This window comes from Gopherus flavomarginatus, chromosome 3, assembly GCF_025201925.1.
Source record: "Gopherus flavomarginatus isolate rGopFla2 chromosome 3, rGopFla2.mat.asm, whole genome shotgun sequence".
In the NCBI taxonomy this organism is placed as follows: Eukaryota; Metazoa; Chordata; order Testudines; family Testudinidae; genus Gopherus; species Gopherus flavomarginatus.
Window position 1 is genome coordinate 94795810 of NC_066619.1, and position 23439 is coordinate 94819248.

Genomic DNA, 23439 nt, shown 5'->3' on the forward strand with positions numbered 1-23439 from the left:
CAGAATTTTACCGTTTTTTACTGAACCTCCTCTCACAGAAGGATTCCATCTCCTATTCCCTTTGTGCATGTATATCCATACCATAAATGGACAGGGTTAGAATATATTACAAAACACTTCTTTTCTAGAGAAGTCTCAAATGTCTGTGCTGTGGGTATACTGAAAGAAAATTGTTAATTACGAGTGCCAGACTCCTGTTTTAATCCATATCTCCCCACTTTTATAATTACAAATAATAACCATGAAGGCTTCCACATAAAAAGCCTGCCGGCAGTAAATCACTCCTGGTTGCCTAGCAACTAGCAGGATACATGCTGAAGAGGAAGAGGGACCTGCATAAATTAACAGAATCGACTGTGACAGAAAGAGGAGTGATAGTTCACTACTACTGCACTAGACCACCCATTTTTGTCCATGTGGACACGCATGCAGATATAGATCATAGATCATTAGAGAAGCGGTTCTCAGACTTCACTGAACTGCAATCCCCTTCTGACAACAAACATTACTACATGACCCCATGGGAGGGGACCAAAGCCTGAGCCCACTCAAGCCCTCCCACCCACCCCTCGTGGGGGGCCCAAAGCTGAAGCCTAATGGATTCACCTTCGGGTGTGGGGGATTGTAACCTGAGCCCTGCTGCTCAGGGCTGAAGCACTCGGGCTTTGATTTGGCCCTGTGTGGTGGGGCTTGGTCTTGAGTCCCAGGCAATGAGGTTCAGGCTTTGGCTTCAGCCCTGGGTCTCACCAAGTCTAATGCCAGCCCTGGTGACTCCATTAAAATGGGATCGAGATCCACTTTGAGGTCCCGACCCACAGTTTGAGAATAAACTTTGGCTTAAAAAAAAAAAAGGCTTTCTGCTCACTGGTTGTTTTATTTCCATTTACCTTGGTAGGAGACTAACCTCCCTTCATTTTTTAAATTGATTGGAAAGGTGTTTGTATGTTTATGTTTGCAGAGTTACATCAAGGAAGAATTCGGTCCTATCTTTATGCATATATTGTGCCAGTTTATTTCTCTTGGCAGTATGGGGTCAAAAGGAACAGGCAATCTCCCTTCATTGACATGAGAGCTAGAAATAGTAAGGTATTGACCTATCAAACTCCTCATCATTTCAGATATTTGAAGTTGAGGAAACCAGATAGGAAAACAAAAAAGTTGAAACTGCTCATATTTCTTTGAAGAATTTCACACATTGTGACAGAACAGGACAACAATGACATTCTATTCATAGTTGGCAGAATGAGGAGTCCTGAATGCTTGCATTGTACCCTGGAAGACCTCAACATGCAGCACAATGTGCTAATTACAGTTCCCTTTCAAGTGTAGCTCTGCTTACAGAGAAGCTGTCCTTATAAAAATAATAGTTCATGGTAAGAGTGCTCCTCTTTATTTTATAAACTCCATGCATTAGTCCAGAGAAACAGACAGACGATGCATTTTTTGTGAAATATGTTTTAATTATTTCCTTGAAGACTTTGACTTTGCCAATAAACAGTGTGCTTTCATCTATTACCGAATCAGGAAGTACAATTTCTATTAATTTCCATTGTAGTTATTTGAATATTTGGACCACAATCTTGGTCAGAAGAACAGACAAAATGGTTTGTGTTGTATATTTAAAGACTTCAGAATCCAGCATGGCTGATTCTGATTGGCTGTTCACATTGCAAAACAGCTATATAACACACGTAATTCAAGGAAACTCCTTAAGCGACATGCATAAAGTCTTTCAGTTTAAATACAAAAGTTTCTTCTCTCCCTAAGCTGAGTCCTGTTAAAACTGGTGTGCTAAAAGCACTAGCAAATATTTTAAATTTTTTAAAATAAAAAGCGGCAGTGCTAAAATGTTTACCAGATACCAAACGTGGAAAGAGTCCCCAGCACAAGCAGAAACCATGGGCAGCGTGTAGAGACCCTACCTTCCAACTTTCAGATCAGTCTTGGTAAATCTGGTTAACAACCTTCTGCTGAAAGAAGGAAGCACTACGAAACTGCCAGCTACAGCCCTGTACGCACTTCTGCCTGAACCGCACAGGCAGATCATCAACCACAGGAGCCCACCACTTTATACAATGGATGTGCACTGTAGCAGCCCAGGTAAGAATCGATCCCTATTTTCTATTAATCTTCTCCTTCTCTGACATGCTAACACACAGTTTCTGTCCCACCACTAAGTGAACAAAACATCCTGATACAATCTGACAAAAGTAGAAGAAACAAAACAACTAATGTCCTTAGCAAACCCCTCCAAAAGTTAATTTGTCTGTAACATGAGCCTGTAAAAGGGCCTGTTTTTCTTCAAGGACAGTCAATGTCAATAACAAGCTCATCATTAAAATGTAAAATAACAGCCCAGGGCAGAGTTTCAGATTCTCCTATTTTTTGTTTGTTAATACATAGAACTCTGCAACCTTTGCCATTGGCAAAGCAATGTAAGGAAAAAGAGAGAGAAATTGCTCTGAAGCTGTAGTTACTTCTTGGTGACAACACATTTGCGAGATTTTATACAGACTTCCCATAATGGATCGCCACTTCACGCACACATGCAAGTTACATAAGCTAGTAACAGATGTGACCAACTCTTAACCACTCAAGGCAGTTAGTGTGGCAGTGAGTTGGAGCATTCATTTTTCATTTCTGAAGATCATGGTTTAACTCTTGTTTTAGATAGCTGGTAAAAAGAAAACTGTAGAGATGTATTAATAAAATAATAATAGTTATAAATAGCAATGATAGGGATAGCCTACTTTCCATTCACCTATATCACGTTTTTACATAATTCAGCAAAACTATCAGTCTTCATTCAGGCAGGGTCATTGCTGGAACAGGAGAGTGTTCCAGCCTGATAGCACCTGTCCTGGGACATGAGGTCCTCATTTTCAAAAGTTTTAACAGACATGATGAAAAAAATTATTTTCTCATTAATACCAGTGTAAATATGGAGTATCTCAGCTGTTACAGTTGTCCTACTAAGAGTTAACTAGTACAACAAAGCAGAATTCCCCCTCACACACTTTAAAAAAAACCCCCGAACACTCTCTCTGTAACACTAAAAACTAAACATTTTAAACATATAATCCTTCATCAAAAGATAGATTAGCTCAAGGATCAGCCTCTCAAAGGTATATAAGTAACAAGTGGCAAAGAGAATGAGGCCTAAGTGAAAAAGGTTTGCTTAATGGCCCACTGCTTGAAAAATCCACTTGCCAATAGCAAGTAGAAAACTTCCCTTGGTGAATGTCATCCACTTTAGAGAACACTTTCAATTAAAAATAAATAAATAAATAAATAAATAAATAAATAAATCTTCTAGCCCTTATGGTTGCAAAGAAAAAACATTTCAAATGTGAAAAGAGCAGAAACCAGTGCACTGCAATCGTTCCACATCTGCAGACAGACAGCACCAATGCCTGTGCTGCTGTTCAGAGTCCTGCCAAGCTTCAACAGAGTGAAAAAAGACAATTACCTTTTCCATAACTGGTGTTCTTCGAGGTGTGTTGCTCATGTCTATTCCACAATAGGTGTGCATGCTCGCCACATGCACCAGTGCCGGAAGTTTTTCCCCTAGCAATACCTGTAGGGGAGCGCCCTAGCAACCCCTGGAGTGGCGCCTCCATGGCATGGTATAAGGGGAGCTGCATGCTCCCCCAACCCTAAGTTCCTCTTGCCAGACATCTCTGACAGAGGGGAAGGAGGGCGGGATGTAGAATAGACATGAGCAATATATCTCCAAGAACACCAGTTACGGAAAAGGTAACTGTCTTTTCTTTGAGTGATTGCTCATGTGTATTCCACAACAGGTGATTCCGAGCTATATCTGTTTGAGGTAGGAAGGAGTTCACGAACTCTCGGGACGGAGAACGGCCATGCCAAACCCGGCGTCCTCCCTGGTCTGAGAGACAATCGCATAATACTAGATGAACGTGTGAACTGAAGACCACATGGCAGCCCTGCAAATGTCCTGAATGGGGATATGGGCCAAAAGGCAGCTGATGAGGCCTGTGCCCTAGTCGAGTGTGCCCTCACAATTGGTGGCAGGGGGATTCCCACCAGGTCATAACAGGTACGGATGCACGAGGTGATCCAGTTGGAGAGCCGTCGAGTGGAGATCGGCCAACATTTCACGTGCTCGGCTGAGGCGATGAACAGTTGCGAGGACTTTCGGAACGGCTTAATCCGCTCCAAGTAAAAAGCCAGAGAACGTTGCACATCCAACACATATGAAAGACCGCGTACTGGGGCTCGGAGGTTAGGGCCCTGAGTTCTGACACCCGCCTAGCCGATGTGATCACAACCAGGAAGGCCACCTTCCACAAGAGATCCCACCAGGAGCACGTGGCTACCGGCTCAAATGGGGGCCCTGCAAGATGAGCCAACACCAGATTTAGGTCCCACTGTGGGACTGGGGGCCTAACATGTTTATCATAGATTCCCATAAAGCGTGTTCAGAAGTGATTTCTCAATAATCTATAAATATTTTTAGTTGTTCCCTTCAATCTGTTCCCAATCAAATAAAGGCACTAGTCTTTGGTGACAACTATGTCCATGCAGAGTTTCCAATTTGAACTGTAATTTGCCATCGTAGTGTTAAAAATGGTGGATGGGGGTTGGGAACGTACCTTTCTTACTTCACAGTCCTTCAAAAAACAGCAGAAACAAATTTGTTCAAACTTAACTCCACTGACTTCAGTGCAGTTATACAAGCTGAAATTTGACTCTCACATGTGCACGCACAAGCATAGGACAACTAAGATATGACATTTCTGTAACAATGCCAATTTTAAGAAATAATAATATTCTGCGTGTGTGGCTATGATGGAAGGAAGAGATATACAAATTCTTAAAGCAAGAAATCCACAAAGAAAAACAAAAGCTACCTCACAGTTCATTTCTGTTTATGTCAACTGGACCCAGACTGGCTTCATATATTCAAAATACAACTATACAATATATTAGGGGGCTTGTATTCAAAGGCTTCAAAATTACCCGGAGCACTGCCAGCCTCCGATTACATCTTTAGCAAGCTCCACTGGATAAGAGATCTGTTTTTTAATACTCTGTCAGGGGACCAATAACATTATTAGAATTTTATTATGCATAAAGCCAGAGGGGAGTATTTGTGCACTACTCATATCACTCATCATTGTAATTAAGATGTTCAAATTCTCAATCCTGCTACTCTTATTTTGGTTTGGCAGAACGTACAGTGAAGGCAGTTGCCATTGATTCACTTCTGGGATGATACAGTTCATGGCAACTGGAAGCCATTTATATCCAAAGGGAATAATAATTAGAGATATTAAATCCTGCATCCACAGTGAAGAACATGGGGCTTAGTGGGTTCTGAGTAGCACAAACATTGAGAACACATACCTGAAAATGTCAATAGCTTACATGATCCATAACTGTATTGTTGAGTATCTGCCAATATTTTTCTAACAATTTTAAAGTTCAGATTACTCCAAATGGGAAACTATTTTAGATGATAAATACGGCAGTCTGTTACAGTACAGCCTTACTTACATAGAGGATTTGTGAGACATGCAGTTCCCTTTGAAAAAACAGGGTTTCTGATAAACTGGCAATGGTCAGAAAACCCAGAACTCAATGGACACGCATGCTCAATAGATAGCTTTATAGAGGTTGTGCTAGTTGCAGCTCAATCCCTGCTATGGCATTAGGCAAAACTTGACAGCACTCTTGTCCAAGAGTCTAAAATCTGTATATTTATACAGCCCTATAACACAACTGGGATTTATTGGGTATTGGTTGCACAGTTAACTTAGTGAGGGTGCATGTAATGGGACATGGAAATTATGATAACCTGTGTATTCTCTGGTGTCACGTTTCTTCCTTAGCGCTGCTCCCTATTGTCTATGTAGTTAAACCAACACTGAAGATGAAAACAGCAGCTCATTTTAGGGAGAATGGGGGTGGTTAAAGAGGCACAGAAAGGGAAAAGCAACTAAGCTAAAGCAACTGATACCTAGTTGTTTTGTAATTCATCTGAGGCTGGATCCCAGCTTTTTCATCCCAAACCCATTAACCAAAGAAAAGACTCTTGGATTATCTTGGGCAGTTAGGTTGCTGCCTGCTCTGGTTAGTTCCGACTTAAGTACCATGACTAGGCTTGGATAATGTAAAATAATTTATAGACACCCTTAACAGAAGCTAAAGTACAAAACAGGTTTACTGTGTTGAAATTTTTCCAGGTTTTTCTAAATCAAAGAATTCATGCTAACATTTGCCAATGACTTCCACTAAACACTTTGTGTGTTTTGTTATGTAGCAACAGCTAAAATAAAAAACAAAACAAAACATCAAAAATGATGTCACCAGGACCTTGAAACAGGAGATGGTGGGATGGTTCCGTCCCTGTATTCCTTCTCTTGGCAATAACGAATTGTTACTCTACATTCTAGATCCGAGAAGGGTTTTGTAAATCTATCTCAAAAAACCCTATAGGTCCTGATCATTTCTTATGTCTCAGCAGGAACCCAAAAGGGGGGATACACCTATATTGCTAGGTGGGTAAAGGAGTGTATTAGTGAGGCTTAACGATTAAACCATTCCCTTAGCCATCAGGGCCCTGGCCCATATTACCAGAGCAACAGCTACATCATGGGCAGAAAGGAGATGAACATCCCCACTGGACATTTGCATGGTAGCAAGCTCAGTCTCCCTGTTTACTGTGCAAGTCTCTCAAGATACCTTAGTGAAGAAGGCTCTGTATGCTGCACTCAAGTGAATTGTTTTACCACCCTCCAAAATGCCTCTCAGGGCCCGCTGTGTTTAAGTCTGGGGTAAGTTTTGCTTTGAGATGTCCTAGATACTGACCTTAAGAAGGTGTATAATAAGAGAAAACGGAATTTTTCACAGATTTCATTTCTCCTAGTCCTTACCAAATCATCTTAGACAAACATCTGAGTCAGGAGGCTGCGAATCACACAACTGCTCCTCACCTGTAGGTTTTCTATTCCTTCCAACCCTCACTTAACCTGCCCTTTTGTCTGTCTAGCTTTTAGGTCATTTGAACAAGCAGGCAAACATCATAGGTGTTGGTTCCAAAACAAGGTAGGGGGGAAAAAGGCATGCTGCCTTCAATTTCAAAAAGAGGAATATGGTAGAGCAAAAAACAAACAAACCCCCAGAAAACCCAACTACAACCAAACCCTAAAATAAATGGCCCAAAGAATAGGAACTGTGTGTACCAAGCGATGAAATGAGAAGTTGATACTGCAAATAATGGAGAGCAGCTTAAAAAAACCAAACTGATATTTAAATAGCATTTGATAGTGTCTCTTTATTACTCTGGTACCTCTAAGGTGCCACAAGTACTCCTGTTATTTTTGTATAATACACTGCAACTGGCTATTGTCCAGCTTAAAGAATTGCATTTATTTCCAATTAAACTCTGCTAACAGCTAAACCTCTTTCCACAAATAGAAAGGTTGGAGAATGCATTCCCTGCAAGAATGGATGGCTGAAAGTAGAAAATTATGAAGACTGCATTTGGTTTGAAGCATAGCAGGCCAAAGGGCACCATTAAGTGTTTATAATAGGTGAAGTAAGGGAAGTGACAAAAGAAATTACAGGTGCGTGAATGGTATAATTCATGTTAGTATTTCCATTCTATAATCCTCTCACAAAACAGGTTTACAGAACTCAGCCAGAAAAACAGTTCTAGACTAGAAATTGGAATTAGCTGGCCAGTTATTAGTCCATGTGTTATTTAAAAAATAAATCACTTTTATAAAATACCACCCACTCCTTCAAGGAGTTATTGCACTGTGAAGCCTGGAAGAGCATAAGGATATCATTTGAAGTAAACATACTAACGTCTAGTCACAATGCCAGCCACAGGTTAATATTGCCTTTCTCCAAATCTGGTAGGTATGTATGCAGAGGTTGGGAATCAGGGAAGGAATCTCAGAAGCCAGTTAATGGAGACAGCAATAGTTGAAATGGAAAGTATTCTCAGGAAGTCACAGGTTTATCCTCTCAGTGCGTATGCTCGACTGTTACTAAATACACTAAAGAAAGATGTATGTGTGGATAAGGCAGAAAACTGACCCTCCCCCCCTTCATTGCCCCACCCCTGTGTACATGCATTACAGTAACACCTAGTCTTGACTTGTTCAATGACATTAATAATATTGAAATGCCAAACATCACCTTCATTCTGTCTTAACAACCTAAAACATTTTTCAACCTCTTGAAAATATTGTTTTAAAAAAGGTATGAACTACCAGTAAAGATGAATAGCTGAAAGAGAACAAATAATAAAAATCCTGAATTTGAGTTCTAGGGAAGTGCCAGCCACGTGTACAATGGAAGGCCTATTTAAGTAGTTATTACTTAAATACTGAAATTTATCCAAGTTCAGTCTGTTAACTATAGCTGAGGAGCTCTCTGAACCATGGAATAAGAAAAAGCTCATATATCTTAAAAACAGCTTTGCAGTCCTGGTAAATGGAGGTACTCCCAAACTCTCCACCTATCTAAGCTGCAGTCCTGAATCATAAGCGACTAGATGCAATAAATCGATCCCCGATCGCTCTGCCGTTGAGTTCGTAACTCCACCGCGGCGAGAGGCGGAAGTGGAGTCAATGGGGGAGTGGCAGCGGTTGACTCGCCGCCATCCTCATGGCCAGGTAAATCGACCTAAGATACGCCTATTCGCGTAGCTGAAGTTGCGTATCTTAGGTCGAACACTCCGACTCCGCCTCAAGTGTAGACCTAGCCTGAGCGGCAGGTGGAGCAGTCGATTAGCTGGAGTTAGGAGCTGAAGCTGAGTGCTGGTCCACAGGGATTGTGAATGACAAGAAGAGAGGGAGAAGGATCAGAGAACGGTCTGGGTTGGTGCAAACCAAAATTTTTGCACTGAAGGAAACAGCACTACAGATTTAAAACTGACAATTCTCTTCTCTCTCTTTATAAGAGCCATATGAAAAAATGTAGTTAGAATGTCCATTTCAAAACCACTCCTGGAAAGCTCTACACCAAGTGAACCTCTTGTTTTCTTTTTGGGATGGAACTTTTCAACTCTCAGTGTTGAGGATTTATCACTTGTCAAATTTATTCAGAGGGATAAGTAAACTGATTTTGTTTTTCACATTTTAAATGAATGACACTCTTATTAGCAGTTATCAGTTTATAATACAGTATATTAACATTCTAAAAGCAACCAAAAGAGCCAGGGCTAGCAGATGAGGTAAAGAGACAAATTTATTTTGATCCCTGCATGTGCAGGTGGAGTTTGGGCGTGTAAATGCTATTTGCTCAAATTGATTTGTGCATGCAAATGTTAAGATTTGTGTGCTGATGGAGAAGAACTGAACATTCAGAAATAAAAGCCAGGGTCTGTGAAATAAGGTTTTCATTCCACGTTTCTCTTCCCCCTACCTAGAATGGGGATGGCACTACTCACTTACTTACCCTAAACCCTCTGCAAGATGGAGGTGCAGTAAAAAGCACCAGACAGTGGGGGACCGCAAACACGATTCCTGTAACCTAGCTCTGGGGTATCTCACAAAGGCAGGGGGAACCCAACCCATCAGATACAAGACTGACAAAAGCAGTGCTTAATTTGTAATGAAAGAGGTGCGGGGGCTCATGCAAATGTTTTTACATTCATAATTGGTGCACCAAGCCCGAGGTGCCAGGGCTATGAACTGTCAAGCTTAGAGGTGCCAGGGCTCAGCCCTGGCACAAATTAGGCCCTGGACAAAGAAAGTATGGATTAGTGGGAGGAGTAGGAACAGGCCTACGGGCAACATTTATTTTGATGTCTCACTATCTGGAAGACACTAATCCTTCATTGTCCACAGTGAGGCCATGAGCAGAGTGGAGAGAGTAAGGAGCTGGTCAACCATTCATCTAGGGTTTCCTTCACCTTGTACAACAGATTACCCATGCAGTATGTGGATTATGAAAACTGTATGTGCACAGTGTGGTTTCCTGTTAGATGATGCTCCAGCATTAGTTCTTCTCCATCTCTCCCTCTCTAAGTGTTTTCTCCCAAAGGCAAGCAATACTCAAGCCCAGGAAAATCTAATGAAGTTAATATTAAAACCAGCTACCCAATTGGCCCATCCCCCATAGAAACCAATGCTTTCCTTTAGAAAGCAAAACAGACCATAAATGTCCACCTTGGTAGAGAGGGAGAGAGAGGGTATGAAGACAAAAATCAGAAAGAGGAACACACTTTTCTGACAAGTTGGTTAAATAAGTCCATTACACCACACCTCATCTTAAAAGCTGCTGCCACAGAACTAAATAAAAACAGCACACAATGCCACTACACAATCCTGTGACCACTTCCACCCATTTTTACATTTCAACAAATAGCTCAAAATAGTTAATGGGAACAGCCAATTATTCTTTAATACTTGGGAGACTACTCATTCTCCTCGTTATGGTTCTGACACAATGTTTCTTCTTATACACAGAGCTCTGTTGCAGGTTCAGATAAATTCTTCTGAGCTAAAACTGCCAAAGGTAATACAGCATGTCAAACTAGACCGGTAATTTTTTTTTTTATGAGAACAGTTATCCACTGGAAAACAAGCTGAGACTGTATTGTAATCTTAATAACCTTAAAACTATGTCCGATTGTTACCCGAGCAGAGCTACACCCGATGCCCCCAAAATTCAGTTCATTTAATTTATCACAACACTGCAGCCCAGATGTTTCCAAAAATATTCATTTACTATACGGGCATTATAATATACTGAAAATGGACCTCTTAGATAAGAAATACACTTCTTCAGTCTCCTAGTATCTTATTCTGGCTTTTCTATTTATATTTTTGAAAACTTAAGGGGACAATATTAAAGCCAGGCATACAGTGTTAGCCAAGTAGGATGACAGTGATGAATGATTATGAAACAGTGGGAGATTCACTGGATAACTTAACTGCACATTGCCAAATATTCTAAAAAAACACTTACCTACCTGTACTGTAACTGCTGTTCTTTGAAATGTGGGGGCTGATGTGTATTGCACTCAGGTGTGAATATACCCAGCACACTGAAGGTGGAGATCTTTGCTTAGCAGTACCCATGAGGAGGTACTTGTGCACCTCTGGGCCTGCAGTCCCTCCCATAGTCATTTAAGGGCAGTGCTGCCTCATCCCATCTCAGCTCCTTCAGAACAATGTCAAGAGTTGAGACCCTGATGCAGAGGGGATGGATGGTGGGTCATGGAATATACATTTGCACTCACATCTCAAAGAACAACAGTTACAGTATAACCAGGTAATAGTTTGATTCTTTGAGCCGTTACAGACATGTATTCCACTCAGGGCCGCCCAGAGGATTCAGAGAGCCTGGGGCAAAGTGGGGGAGCTGCGGCGCTTGTACTCACCCGGCAGCGGTCTGGGTCTTCAGTGGCATTTTGGTGGTGGGGGGACCTTCTGTCGCTCCGTGTCTTCGGCAGCACTGACGGGACTCCCGCTGCCAAAACGCCGCCACAGACCTGGAGTGACTGAAGGCCCCCCCCGCCGTCGAAATGCTGCTGAAGACCCAGCCCGCCACCGGGCCAGGACTCATGGGGCCCCTGCGGGGCCCAGGGCAAATTGCCTCACTTCCCCCCCCGGGGGGCCCTGATTCCACTCAGGTGATTCACAAGCTGTAGTGGTAAGAGGTGGGGTTCAGAATCTACTTAAAGAATGGCAAAACTGCCTTTCCAAAGTCTGTATCTGATTTACACACAGCTGTAATAGCTTAGTGCCATAGAAAGGACAGAGAACAGGTTGTCAAGGGCTCAGACAGAGGTCCCACAAGGGCAGCCAGCACAGTACAGAGGTCCCACTAAAGAACTGCCTCTTTCACTGGTGAAAAGAGACAAACGAATCTTCTGAGAAATCTCACTACCATTGAGTTGGAGAAAGGTGACTTCCCTTGGATTGGAGGATGGAATGCTAACATCACTGTTATGTAGATCCTCACTGAGCTGAAAGGCAGACCAGAGGACTGAAGATGTAACAGGTACTCCAAAATGTCCTGAATGCAGGCTAGTATTGGTTGAATTCCCCTGGCTACTAACCAAACTGAAAATCATTCCCTCTTGGCAAAACAGATAGTCCTAGTGGAGGGCTTTCTATTATTTAGTAGTACTTGTCAAACAGCTTCTGAATACCATTTTTCCTTATCTACCCATGCAGCATCCACACCGTGAGATACAGACTGCTCAGAACTGGATACCAATCTGCCTGTGGTGCTGAATCAATAGATCAGGATAAAGAGGAAGATATGGGAGGTCAAACAGATAGACTGAGAATGCTGGAAACCAACATTGTCCTGGTCAAGCTGGTGCAATGAGAATCAGTTTGTCATGGTTCAGCTTCAGTTGAGAATAACCTGAGGAAAGAGCGGAAGGGGAGGAGGGAGGAAGGCACACATCAGTGTCAATCCCCAATTCAGAGAGAAGGCATTGGTTAAGGAGCCTAGACTGAGACCTGCTTGAGAGCAAAACTGATGGTACTTCTTGTTGTCTTTCGTTACTAACAGGTCAATAACCAGAACGCCCGCTCTCCAAAAATGGAGCTCAGCACACTGCTCTTCAGAAACCACTCATGATTCTGTGAGAAATTCTTGCTGAAGTTATTCACAGCAGGACTCCTACCCCCGCCAAGTGAGCAGCTGTGGGAATGTTGTATTCTTTGATGCAGTACTGCCAAAATTTTATTGCCTCTTGACAAAGCTGGTAAATTGGGCTCCTCCCGACTTGTTCACACAATACACTGAAGTGGTAGGGTTGGCAAATACATGAACCACTGTGCCCATGAGCTATGCTCAAAAAAAGCCCTGAATGCATTTAAACGGCTCAGAGCTCCAGGACACTGATATGAAGGGAAGGCTTCTTGTTCTGTCCCCAGATGTGCTCCTCCACATATTGTGAAGACATCGGTAAGTTCTGATCTGAACCAGTCATTGTGATTCAAAGCAGAAAGAACAGCAGCTAGGGTAACCATCTGGAAACCCATATTTCTGATGTACTTGTTGAGACCTTGATGATTAAGGCCTCACACTTCCCTTTGATTTATGAGGTTCAAGAAATACTGTGAGTAGAATCTGTTTTCTCGATGCTGCAGGGGAACATCCTCTACAGCTCCCAAAGCCCACAGTCTGGTCCTGCTGGAGAAGCGGTGACTTGTGAGAGAGCTCCCTGAGAAGGGACAGAGTAGGATGGTGGAAAGGAGAGATGGACAGAAATTGAATGGCATAACCTGATCCCACAGTACTTAGGACCCACTTGTCTGTGGTTATCATTTTCCAAGCACTGTGGAAGTGAGACAGTCTGTCCCCAAAAGGTGGAGATATGGCCAGGAGGTTCACAAGTGGAATGCTACTCTCGATCTGCCCATTAAACTGGCTTAGCCAAAGGACAGGCAGGCTGTTTAAAACTGGACCTAGAAGGCCATCCCTTCTGTGACTACTGTTTCTTCTTGGGGAAGTCTTGCTGCCTAGCAGGCTAGGATGACTGCCAAAAGTACTGTGGGAGTGGTACTGCTGCTGATCTCCAAAAGAGATGTCATTCATGGCTGAGGTCCTTAAATGCATGTAATATCTCATCAGTTTTGTCACAAAATAAAAACTGACCATTGAACGGTAAGTCCTTTATACTCCACTGGACTTCAGGAGTTATGCCAGAGTTCTGCATCTATGAGGTTATTACTGTACTAATGGAGGACATAATTCTGGAAGATGAGTCCAACACATTCAGTGCTGATTGCAATGACATCTTGGCCACAAGACGTCCTTCCCAATGAATGCTTTAAACTCTTCCTTGAAGGATTTAAGCAAGTTATCCACAAATTTGGACATATCCTCCCAATTTACAAAATCATATTTAGATAACAGAACCTGCCGATTTGCAATAAGCATTTGTAATGATGAAGCTGAATTCATTTTTCTCTCCATCAAATTCAGCCTCTTAGACTCTTTGTCCTTAGGAATGGACTTGTATCTTCTCTAATAATCTCTCATTTGTTACTGTTACCACAATAGAGTTTGGGGCCGGATGTGAGTAGAAGCTCTCAAAACCCTATATTGGGACATAATGCTGTTTACCATTATGTTTTGCTGTGAGTGGTAAGGAAGCTGGGATATGCCACAAAGTCTTTGTAGGTTCCAAAGGTGCTTCATTTATAGGGAAAGTTACTCTCCCAGAAGCAGAGGACTGGAGAATGTCCATCAATTCTCTCTCACAAATGTGGCCTGAATGCCCAAGGCTGAGGCCAAGCACCTCAGGACTGGGCTGAGGATTTGGGCTGTGCAGATCAAGGAACATTCCAGTGGTTCCAAGGAGGCCAGTGAGAATAAGGATATGGCATTCATGGCCCATAAGCATGGGACAAAAGACTCTATCCCTACTGTTGGAGCAGTGCTGATCTCTGTACTGGTGGTGATACCCAGGATGTCTCAATGGACTGAAGAGCAGTCCCTCAAAATCGATGGAGGGGAAAGATGTCCCCAAGCCTGACAAACCTTCCAAGTTGTCCAGTGGCAATGAAGCTGCCAAGACAGAAAGAGCAAGGAAATGTCCAGACTCATTGAAAAGTCAATAGGCAGGTTGCATTGGTGCCCAGGATGACACCCTGAGTACTGGAAGGGGCATTACACTCCCATTCGGCACCAGAACAGACCTCTGCATCAAAGCTGGTGCTGGTACTGATCCCACAGATGTGGTCTGCACCAAAATCATCGTTGGTACCAAAGATATTACGTGTGCAGACAGGCCCCTCGGTACCAAGGAGGCAGCTGTCTTCAATTCTGCACTCAAAGTTTAGACAGTGTGAAAGATGGTGCTGATGACAGAGAGAATTCTGTGACCAGTCCAGGAGGCACCAAAGACTCAGCAGAAAAGCCACAGCTGCTGAATGCTCCTGAATTATTGGAGAATCAGGAACAGAGAGGCAGAGCAAGTCTCATGATGCCTAGAATGCCAATTGTTTTGGAGACAGCCTGTGCACACTAATGTTGTCAGTACTGGATTCAATGGGCATCCCACAAATGGTACCAAAGTTGCTGGTATGGTGTCCAACTGATCCCATCTTGGAACCAGAGAGTGGTTACACAGCCCAAATCACAAGGTTATGGGATATTCTGGGATGGGTTTCTCTCAATCTTTCCTATTGAAGCTGTTCCAGTGCAGATAAATAATTAAAGAATCATTGGACTTGAACTTTTGTCTTCTAACAACTAGGCTAGAGAGTCATTCTCTGGCCTACTATTTAATACAAAGTGGAATGACTTCAACACAAGAGATTCACTCAAGAAAGATTATCTCATAGCCTTGTGAGGTAAGAGATCTGGATTCATTTCAGGCAGAGGAGGGACCGAAGCTAGGTTTCCCACACACTGGGTGAGTATGCTAGTCACTGGGCTAAAGGTTCTAAGTGCAGTGGTAGGATTTCCTTCATTTTTTCTGAGAATGGGCTTACATGCTTAACTCCAGAAGAGGATTCATGGCTGTGAATCCCAAGTGGAGATAGGCCCCTAACACCCTTTGAAGAGCGGGGTTTACTCATAGCCCTCTCCTCAGCATTTCCTATCGGCTAGTGTAGGTAGCTCCCTGCTCAACATGTTGGGTTTTGTGTATCTAATTCCTAGGTGCCTAATTCTCCCCAGGCACTGAACAGAGTGGCTGAGTGTCTAACTCAGGGCTGTAGATTCCATTAGGCAGCAGGGCACCAAAATACTAGGCATTGCAACAGTTAGTTGTGGAGGTAACACTTTTAAATGAGTTTGACAGTGATTTATATTGCTATAGTTTAAGTTAAATTCCTTATAGATTTAGGATAAATTCATACAAAGCATTCAAATCGAAATCAGAGCATCTACACAAGACGGCTGCACTGATTTAACCAAATCGTAAAACCCTTGGTAAAAATTGGTACAAACTTCCTCATGTAGACACTGTCTAACACACAGTTTCTTTAAGCAATAGAGCAAGACCGCTGGTTTTCCAATTCTCAGCTGAAGCCAGACAAAGGAAACAGGAAAGAAAACCACTTCCTCTTTGCCTTAGGGCTCTTCTGCCTTTCTGTGCCTTCTATTCATATCGCTGTTCAAATTACTCTTTGTTAATCTCTTCTTCACATTTTAGCATGCAGTTTATATTCAAAAGCTGTTTTATTATAAATCTTTGTAATTTCACCTTAAAAACACTATACAAAATAAAATGACAAGTACAAATCTGGAGTCTGTAGGCAAAGCTAGTTTGAAAATCCAAATAAAAAGTGATTCTTATTTTAGGAGGAGGTTTTGTGTGAAATATCAGGGGCTTTAGTTATTTGAGGAAGTTAAGGAGAGGTGGCATACTGAATATTGGCTTATAATGAGAAGCTAGCTTCAACCTCAGTGATGGTGGGTTATAACGCCATATAATATTTCTATAGCATATTCTTTGTCAGTTCAGATGCTCCTCATTCCATCCCTAAAGAGTCTGGAGAATACTTTTAAGTGCCAACATGAGAACTTGTACTAAAAAAACAGTAGCCATATGTTGGAAAGATTTATAGCTAAATCATTAAGGCAAGGGGCTCCATTAGGCTAAAGGAATAGTCTGAGCCATCAGGAAGACTCTTCTTTAGAGCCCGTGGCTTCAGGTAGGAGACAGGAAGTTAGGGCTGAAGAGATCAACAGAAATTAAGAGAAGGGAGAAGGTCAGGGATGTAAATGGAGTCTAGAAAATGAAAATATTTTGTATCTGGCTTGTGCTATTTGATTATTAAACAAACAAAGAAAGAAACCAACCCCTGAGGTTTTGTTGGGATTATCTATATCTGGTTAATGGAGCGCATTGTAATAAGAAATACTTCTCTTGTACAGGGCAGTGGAATTTCCAAACCAAGAGGTTATATGGCTCTCTTGTAAATTAAATTCTCAGGTCCCAGCGTGTACCAATGGAAGTTACGTACATAGAAGACCAGCTCCAAAGTGAGATCATTTTTATTTACAGTTAAAAAACAACACGCCATTAAAATCCTAGAAATGGTTTGTCAGCAACCCAAAAAGACTGGGAAACAACAAAGAACCAATCTACAAAATTGAGAGCTCACCTGTCCTTGTAGTTTATCACAGTATCGATAATGGCGTTCATCTGTTTTGTCAGTTTAGGTGGGTTGGGTGACAATTTTTCTGCAGGAGGTCTGCCTCTTCTCTTCTTTGCCTTTTCTCCATCTTCTTTCCCAGAATCCTTATCCACATTTCTTCGTCTCTTTCGTTTTTTAAGCCGGACTTCCTCTTCCATTTCTTCCAAGTTGCCGTCTTCAATTGCCTGTGAACCATGGAGTCAGAAAAATTATATTTAAAAAAAAAAAAGATGCAAAGAAAAAAATTACATTTTAAAAGACCAGCCAGATGAAGACAACTCAACACAGTAAGTCTATTTATAAACAAGAGTTCAAGAGAAAAATCAGTGAGTGGCAATCAATAAGACACTAAACTAAAAGTAATTATAAAAACACCTTCACCTCAGATGGACTCATATTAAACTGAACCCTCAGTTCCACCTTGCAAGTTACAAATCCATATCGCTGAGGGCCTGTGGCACTACGCTAGTAAGTACACTGCAAGACATGCATTAATTTCTTTGCTGTAGTAAGAGTTGTGTGCTAAAAAATATTTTAATGTGAGTGTTTGCGGACACGACAGTCCACATTAGGTATCAATGTTAAGAAAGTAACACAGCTTTTTCTATATATTCTTTTTAAGGAGGAGCACACTAGATTCAGCCTTTTCTTCCAAAAGAGTTTTCAAATTTACAAATCACTTAAGAGTTAAAACCATCTCTAAAATGTTGTGCAATTTTCATTCAGTATAATAACAAATGAAGAGGCAGAAGCAGTGACAATATGATGTTTTATAGTAAAGAGCACTTGTATCATGGCATGGAAAAAGAAAAACAAAAGCACAATCACAAATAATAAACACTAGTTCCAATTACCTGCAAACGTGTGCTTTTAACCAGAGCCAGCAGAGAGATAATAAAGTGTCTACAAAAACAAACCAGGTACAAAAGGAACCTGCTCATATACTGACAGATCCATGTGACAAAACAAGAAGCTGAACTTTTTTTTGCTTTTGAAAAAAATCTCAAAGCCCCCCAGAAAACAAACCCCTAATGGAGAGGGTGAACGGGAGAAACAACTCCAAAATACCTAAACACAAATTGGTTATAAGAAAACGGAAATTAATAAGAAAGTATAAAGAAAGAGAACAAAAAATATTCAAAATCTTAAAATTAGACTTTAGGATTAACGCTCTCTCAGAACATAACTGATGTTGATATTTGTCTCTCTTGCCTCTCAATATTGCCTTGAGTAGATGCAAATGCTAATCAATCCTTTCTTGTAGCTGAAAGAGCTCTAATCATAAAGCAATTACCTTCATTTTTCCACAGCACCAAACATGGCTAATATTTATGATCATGTGAGTATAACAATCAATATAAAAAGAGTGATTACAGCTCAGACATAATTTCTTTCACTTGTGTACAATGTCTCTTGAAAAACGTTTTGTGAACAAAACCTGGTGCACAACACAAAACAACCTGGCATGTTAAAAATGCCAGTGGGATTTCAAAATCTGTTTCCTATGCATCCTCCGATGAGCATATCCATAGAACATGAACACAGAATCCTGAGGGACAGCCTGAAACTAGGCCTTAATAATCAAAAGACAATTTCCATCATGCTTCCACAGCGTTCAGATAACCATTATGAAGAGGCTTGATCTGATGAGTTAGGAAGAAAAAGGAAGGAAAAAAAATCTGCACACAAATTCATTAATATTCATTTGGCTAAAGCAGGACACCCACTATATACCACTGCAGCTAGCGAAGATTACGAAAAGGAAATTTCTCCGTAAATCTTGGAAGCTAGAAAATGCTAATAATAAATACAGCATGCAAGGCTGTCAACAGTTAATGTTATTGCTCCCCTTAAGCACTCAGTTGCACACAGAAATACGGAGAACACCAGCTTTTGATGTGTTACACACCTACACATGCCTGTGATGTAGTTCTACTGAATCTTCAAGACGGCAATGAAAAAGGATATTTACCTTACCACTATCAGCAGGCCGGCTATCGGAAATCACAGTTAGTGGGGATAAAATTAACAAGCCAGCAAAGCAGCGAGCTGCTAGTCTCTTCATCAGCTGATCAGGAAAAAAAAGAGAGCTGGGGAAAGGCTATGTTTTCATATACAAGTAATTTTATTTTACTGAAAATTTAATACTGAAAGAATTGTGGATACTCAAATCTGCTGTTTCATTCTACCTACTACAAGGCCCGAAGCCTTCTTCCTTCAGCCTGCTTTAATATTGACAACTACTTATCATATTTTCCCTTATTATTCCAGGCATCCAAACAGATTTTTAGCTGGGCAGTTATTGATTCTTGTAATAATTATAATGCTAACCACAAAACTGAACAAATTCATATATAATTAAAAAGATGTGTGCATTTTAAAACTGTATTTATTACACAATACAATTTTATTGTTCTCTTATGAACAGATAAGTTCAGGTTATTGAGACAGATTACTATGAAAACTCCTCTGAATTTAAAAAAAATAAAGAGGTAAATATTCTAATTTAATTTGCTTTAGAAAATGGATATTTATTTGTTAAAAATGAATATTTTGCTTCTAAAACAGGACTTTGCTTCCAATCCTTTTTTTCTTTCCCTCTTAAAAACCCCCAAACAAAAGCACTACCTCCATCGCAGAACCTCCACATACCTTACTTACATTTGCGCCTTTAATTGTTGCTCAGGGTATCTACTGTTACTTTTTAGGGGCTGATATAAAGAGTAATGGTAAAAGAACATTTCAGTACATTTAAAGATACATTTTCAATCCCATCAAAACCCAAAAATAAAAACACAAATAAGCAAGCGGACATTTGCTCTTATGCTTTGTAAATCTGATTAGCAGACAAATGACAGCGAATTAATTGCCAGTACAGCACAAGTCTGCAAATGAATATTAAAAAGATGTACTTCAGTACTAATGTATAGAAAGCTGTTATTAAAATTAGCTCTCAAAATCATGTGCAAAGACATGTAAATTCAGACACTCTTTTCCTTAATTTAAAGCTGTAGTGCAGGCACCAGGAAACCAGTGTTACACTAATAAGAATCAAATACTGTAGTTAATGTACAAGTGACAGCTAACTTTAACAATAATTTACAAATGGTAAATTAATATCTTGGATTATACAGTAAAAGTCAAAGCTCAAATTATGATTTATGCTTCCCAAAAGTTGAAATCAACTACACGTAAGTCAAATATCAGAGGTATTTATAATCTTTTAAAATTATATTATATATATGAATGATATTAGATTGATTAAACCAGTGCAGCTGACTGAGCTCTGTGCTAGAAAACCTTACTACACAGGGCTAGAGTGTCAGACCAAACAGAATGCCCTTCCAAACCTTTACCAGCACGGTAATGAAACAAATCCCAGAAGCAAATCCCCAGTTTCTGACTGATGACGTGTTGCGCAAGAGTGCAAGACACAGCACGAAGACATCTCCCATGCTCAACTGCCTCTGGATTAGTGAGGTAAGTAGAAAGGGAGTCAGGAAAATAGTGTACAAATAAGAGTTTAACACTTTCCTTGCCTAAAGAAAAAGAGATGTGTGACTACAATTAAGCTTGGACCCTGTTATGTTAAAAGAAAGCTGCACCAAGCTCTTGCAGAGCCCGACTCTGCAAAGAGCAGAGCACCTCCTGAAAGGCACAGAGTGCCCTCAATTCTCAATGAAGCCAACAGAAATTGTGAGGACCTCAGCAGCTGGGCTCATACTGAGGAAAAACCTTTCACTGTTAATAACCATGTACTTATTACAGCAGGCAGTGCATTTCTGCAGTATATTGGTTCACTGCATACTTATTATATTGAGGCAAGAAACCTTTCCTTGCTTGGCAGCCAAGATCCTGTGACTGCTCAGGCACCAGAATTCTAAGGAGATATGATCATGTGGATGTTGAAAATGGATGAAAGGGAAAAAACTTAAAATTATCCTTTATGGAAAAAGTTTGGCCAGATACATCTTACAGCGTTTTCTAAAGGCAACCAGACAGAAGTGAGTGCTAGAAGAGTGGGCCTGCCCACCAAAATGGCCTCCCAATACTGTTTGAAATCTCATTTCTCTGATTAAGAAGGGCATTTTTTAATCTCCTCTTGGTGGAAACAGCATACAAGCAAAATATGGAAAGTCAAATCAGTTTACATTTTGTTTCATCCCTTTGGACAATGTGCACACTATGGATGTATCCTCAACATTCACTTTGTTGAGAGTCTGGAAAATTTGAACATGTGAAGTGTGCTGAGAAAAATGGGTGCATACTTTCACTTAAGAATTACGGCACCAACAGCCAGTAACATATATAGTCCTGACCCCTTCCTCAGGTCTCTCCCGTAATATTCAAAGGAATCGTGCTATAACAAGATGCACACATCAGGCAAAATTAGACTTTAAAAAACAAAAACACACCATGGGGAGACTATCAAAAATATTACATTAAACAAATTAAAAAGCTGTATCTTATAACAAGATGGGTAATGACATACAATAAAATACTAAATACTTTGTATTTACATAGCACCATTCATGAAAGCCCCTCAAAGCACCATACAAATTAATTAAAATTTAGAGCAGTAATTTTAGGTAGTGGATAGATTAATTTTATGTCAAGCACAGATCCAGTAACTTGACTGAGATCCCACAGTGAATCAAAGGCAGAGCTGAGTATAAAACTCAGTAGCTTGACTTCCAATCCCTTTCTCTCACCATTAAAGAACACTACCTCATAAGAGATTTATCATGACTAAGATATATAGTAACTTCCTTTGCTCTGAGATCACCATTAGGCACAGTTACTTGAAAATTAAATGGTACAAAAACCCATGACCCTAACCTGAAATAGTGATAACCTGCAAACGTCTTCTTCAGTCATGGCTTAGTACCACTGTGATAAGACTCCTTGATAATGTTGAACACACTGATCATCAGGCAGCCTTTTTTGGATTACATGAGAAAACTGCAGGGAACAAGTATCTCTTCTAAGGTCCCACTCTCATTTTCCCTAAGGCCTGATCCACACTACGCAGTTAAATCGATTTAAACAGCATTAAATCGATTTAATGCTGTATCCGTCCACAGTACAACACACTTTAAATCGATTTTAAGGGCTCCTAAAATCGATTTCTGTACTCCTCCCCAACGAGAGGAGTAACGCTAAAATCGATATTACTATATCGATTTAGGGTTAGTGTGGACGGAAATCGAAGTTATTGGCCTCATCATTTTACAGTAGCTACCCACAGTGCACCGCTCCAGAAATCGACGCTAGCCTCAGACCATGGACGCACACCATCGAATTAATGTGCCCTAGTGTGGACGCATAAAATCGATTTTATAATATCAGTTTTATAAAACCGGTTTTAGTTATTTCGATTTTATGCTGTAGTGTAGATGTAGCCTAAATCCTAATCATTCTCTTCAAGGAATACTGCTATAGTTGGCTCCTTTACCTCCAGATATCAGTGCCTGACATCTCTAAAAGCCACATAAAGAAATCCTGCTGCTATGCTAGAACATGAGTTGTCCAGTTAAATATTTTCACTGAAGGTGCCAAGTATCAGAGGGGTAGCCATGTTAGTCTGTATCCACAAAAAACAACAAGGAGTCCGGTGGCACCTTAAAGACTAACAGATTTATTTGGGCATAAGCTTTTGAGGGTAAAAAAATGGACTCCTCGTTGTTTCACTGAAGATGTACCAAAGAACAAGCAAAACAGAAAAACTTCAGGTCCTCAGGCCAAAAACAAAAATCTTGCCTGGAAGCACAAGGAAACTCTTCTTTCCAAATATCAATATGCCAATGATTGACGGGGCCTAGAGATTCTTCTTCTGCTGTGGTCTTAAGGTGCTGCTTAGGGCATTGTTTTTGTTTTCCTCCCACCTCACTAAAAGCTTATTTTCTCATTTGTTTGTGGGTGGCTTTGGTAGGTAATAGTCCCATCAATCTCTAGGATGCCAGGAAGTAAGCTGGAGTATTAAAGAGGGCGATCTGATCCAAGGTAAACCGTTGCTGGACAGGACACAGACCACTCTCTTGGGGCGTGTACATTGTCAGTCCAGTAACTAGAGAAACTCTTCATAGAACACTATTTTTAAAATAAAGCCTAAAAATTAAAACTTTTCAGAGGCCCATCAGAAATTTGATATGATCCTGTGCTTCAATCAATAAGAAATTCTAGGGTTTTGAATTGAGACTTGGGAAAGCTGAAGACATGACTGTTCAACAAAAAAAAGTGGGATATTAATGGAGAACTATCCCACATAAAACCCTTCACTGGCTTCCCCTGTTTCTCTTTATTAAGTTTTCTAATTTATAATATTTTAAAACAC

At 40.7% G+C, this 23439-nt stretch overlaps 1 protein-coding gene across 4 annotated transcripts in view; it reads right to left on the reverse strand.

Annotated features, from left to right (window-relative positions):
* SMARCA2 (SWI/SNF related, matrix associated, actin dependent regulator of chromatin, subfamily a, member 2) overlaps nucleotides 1-23439 on the reverse strand; it is a 195619-nt gene that overhangs the window by 14810 nt on the left and 157370 nt on the right. For 3 of the 4 annotated variants that reach the window (XM_050944258.1, XM_050944256.1, XM_050944257.1), the window contains exon 29: nucleotides 17073-17290. In XM_050944258.1, coding sequence (XP_050800215.1) covers nucleotides 17073-17290 — 218 coding nt within the window. Of the gene's footprint in view, nucleotides 1-17072; nucleotides 17291-19077; nucleotides 19174-23439 lie in introns of those variants that run through there. The other variant, XM_050944259.1, reaches the window with a different exon arrangement.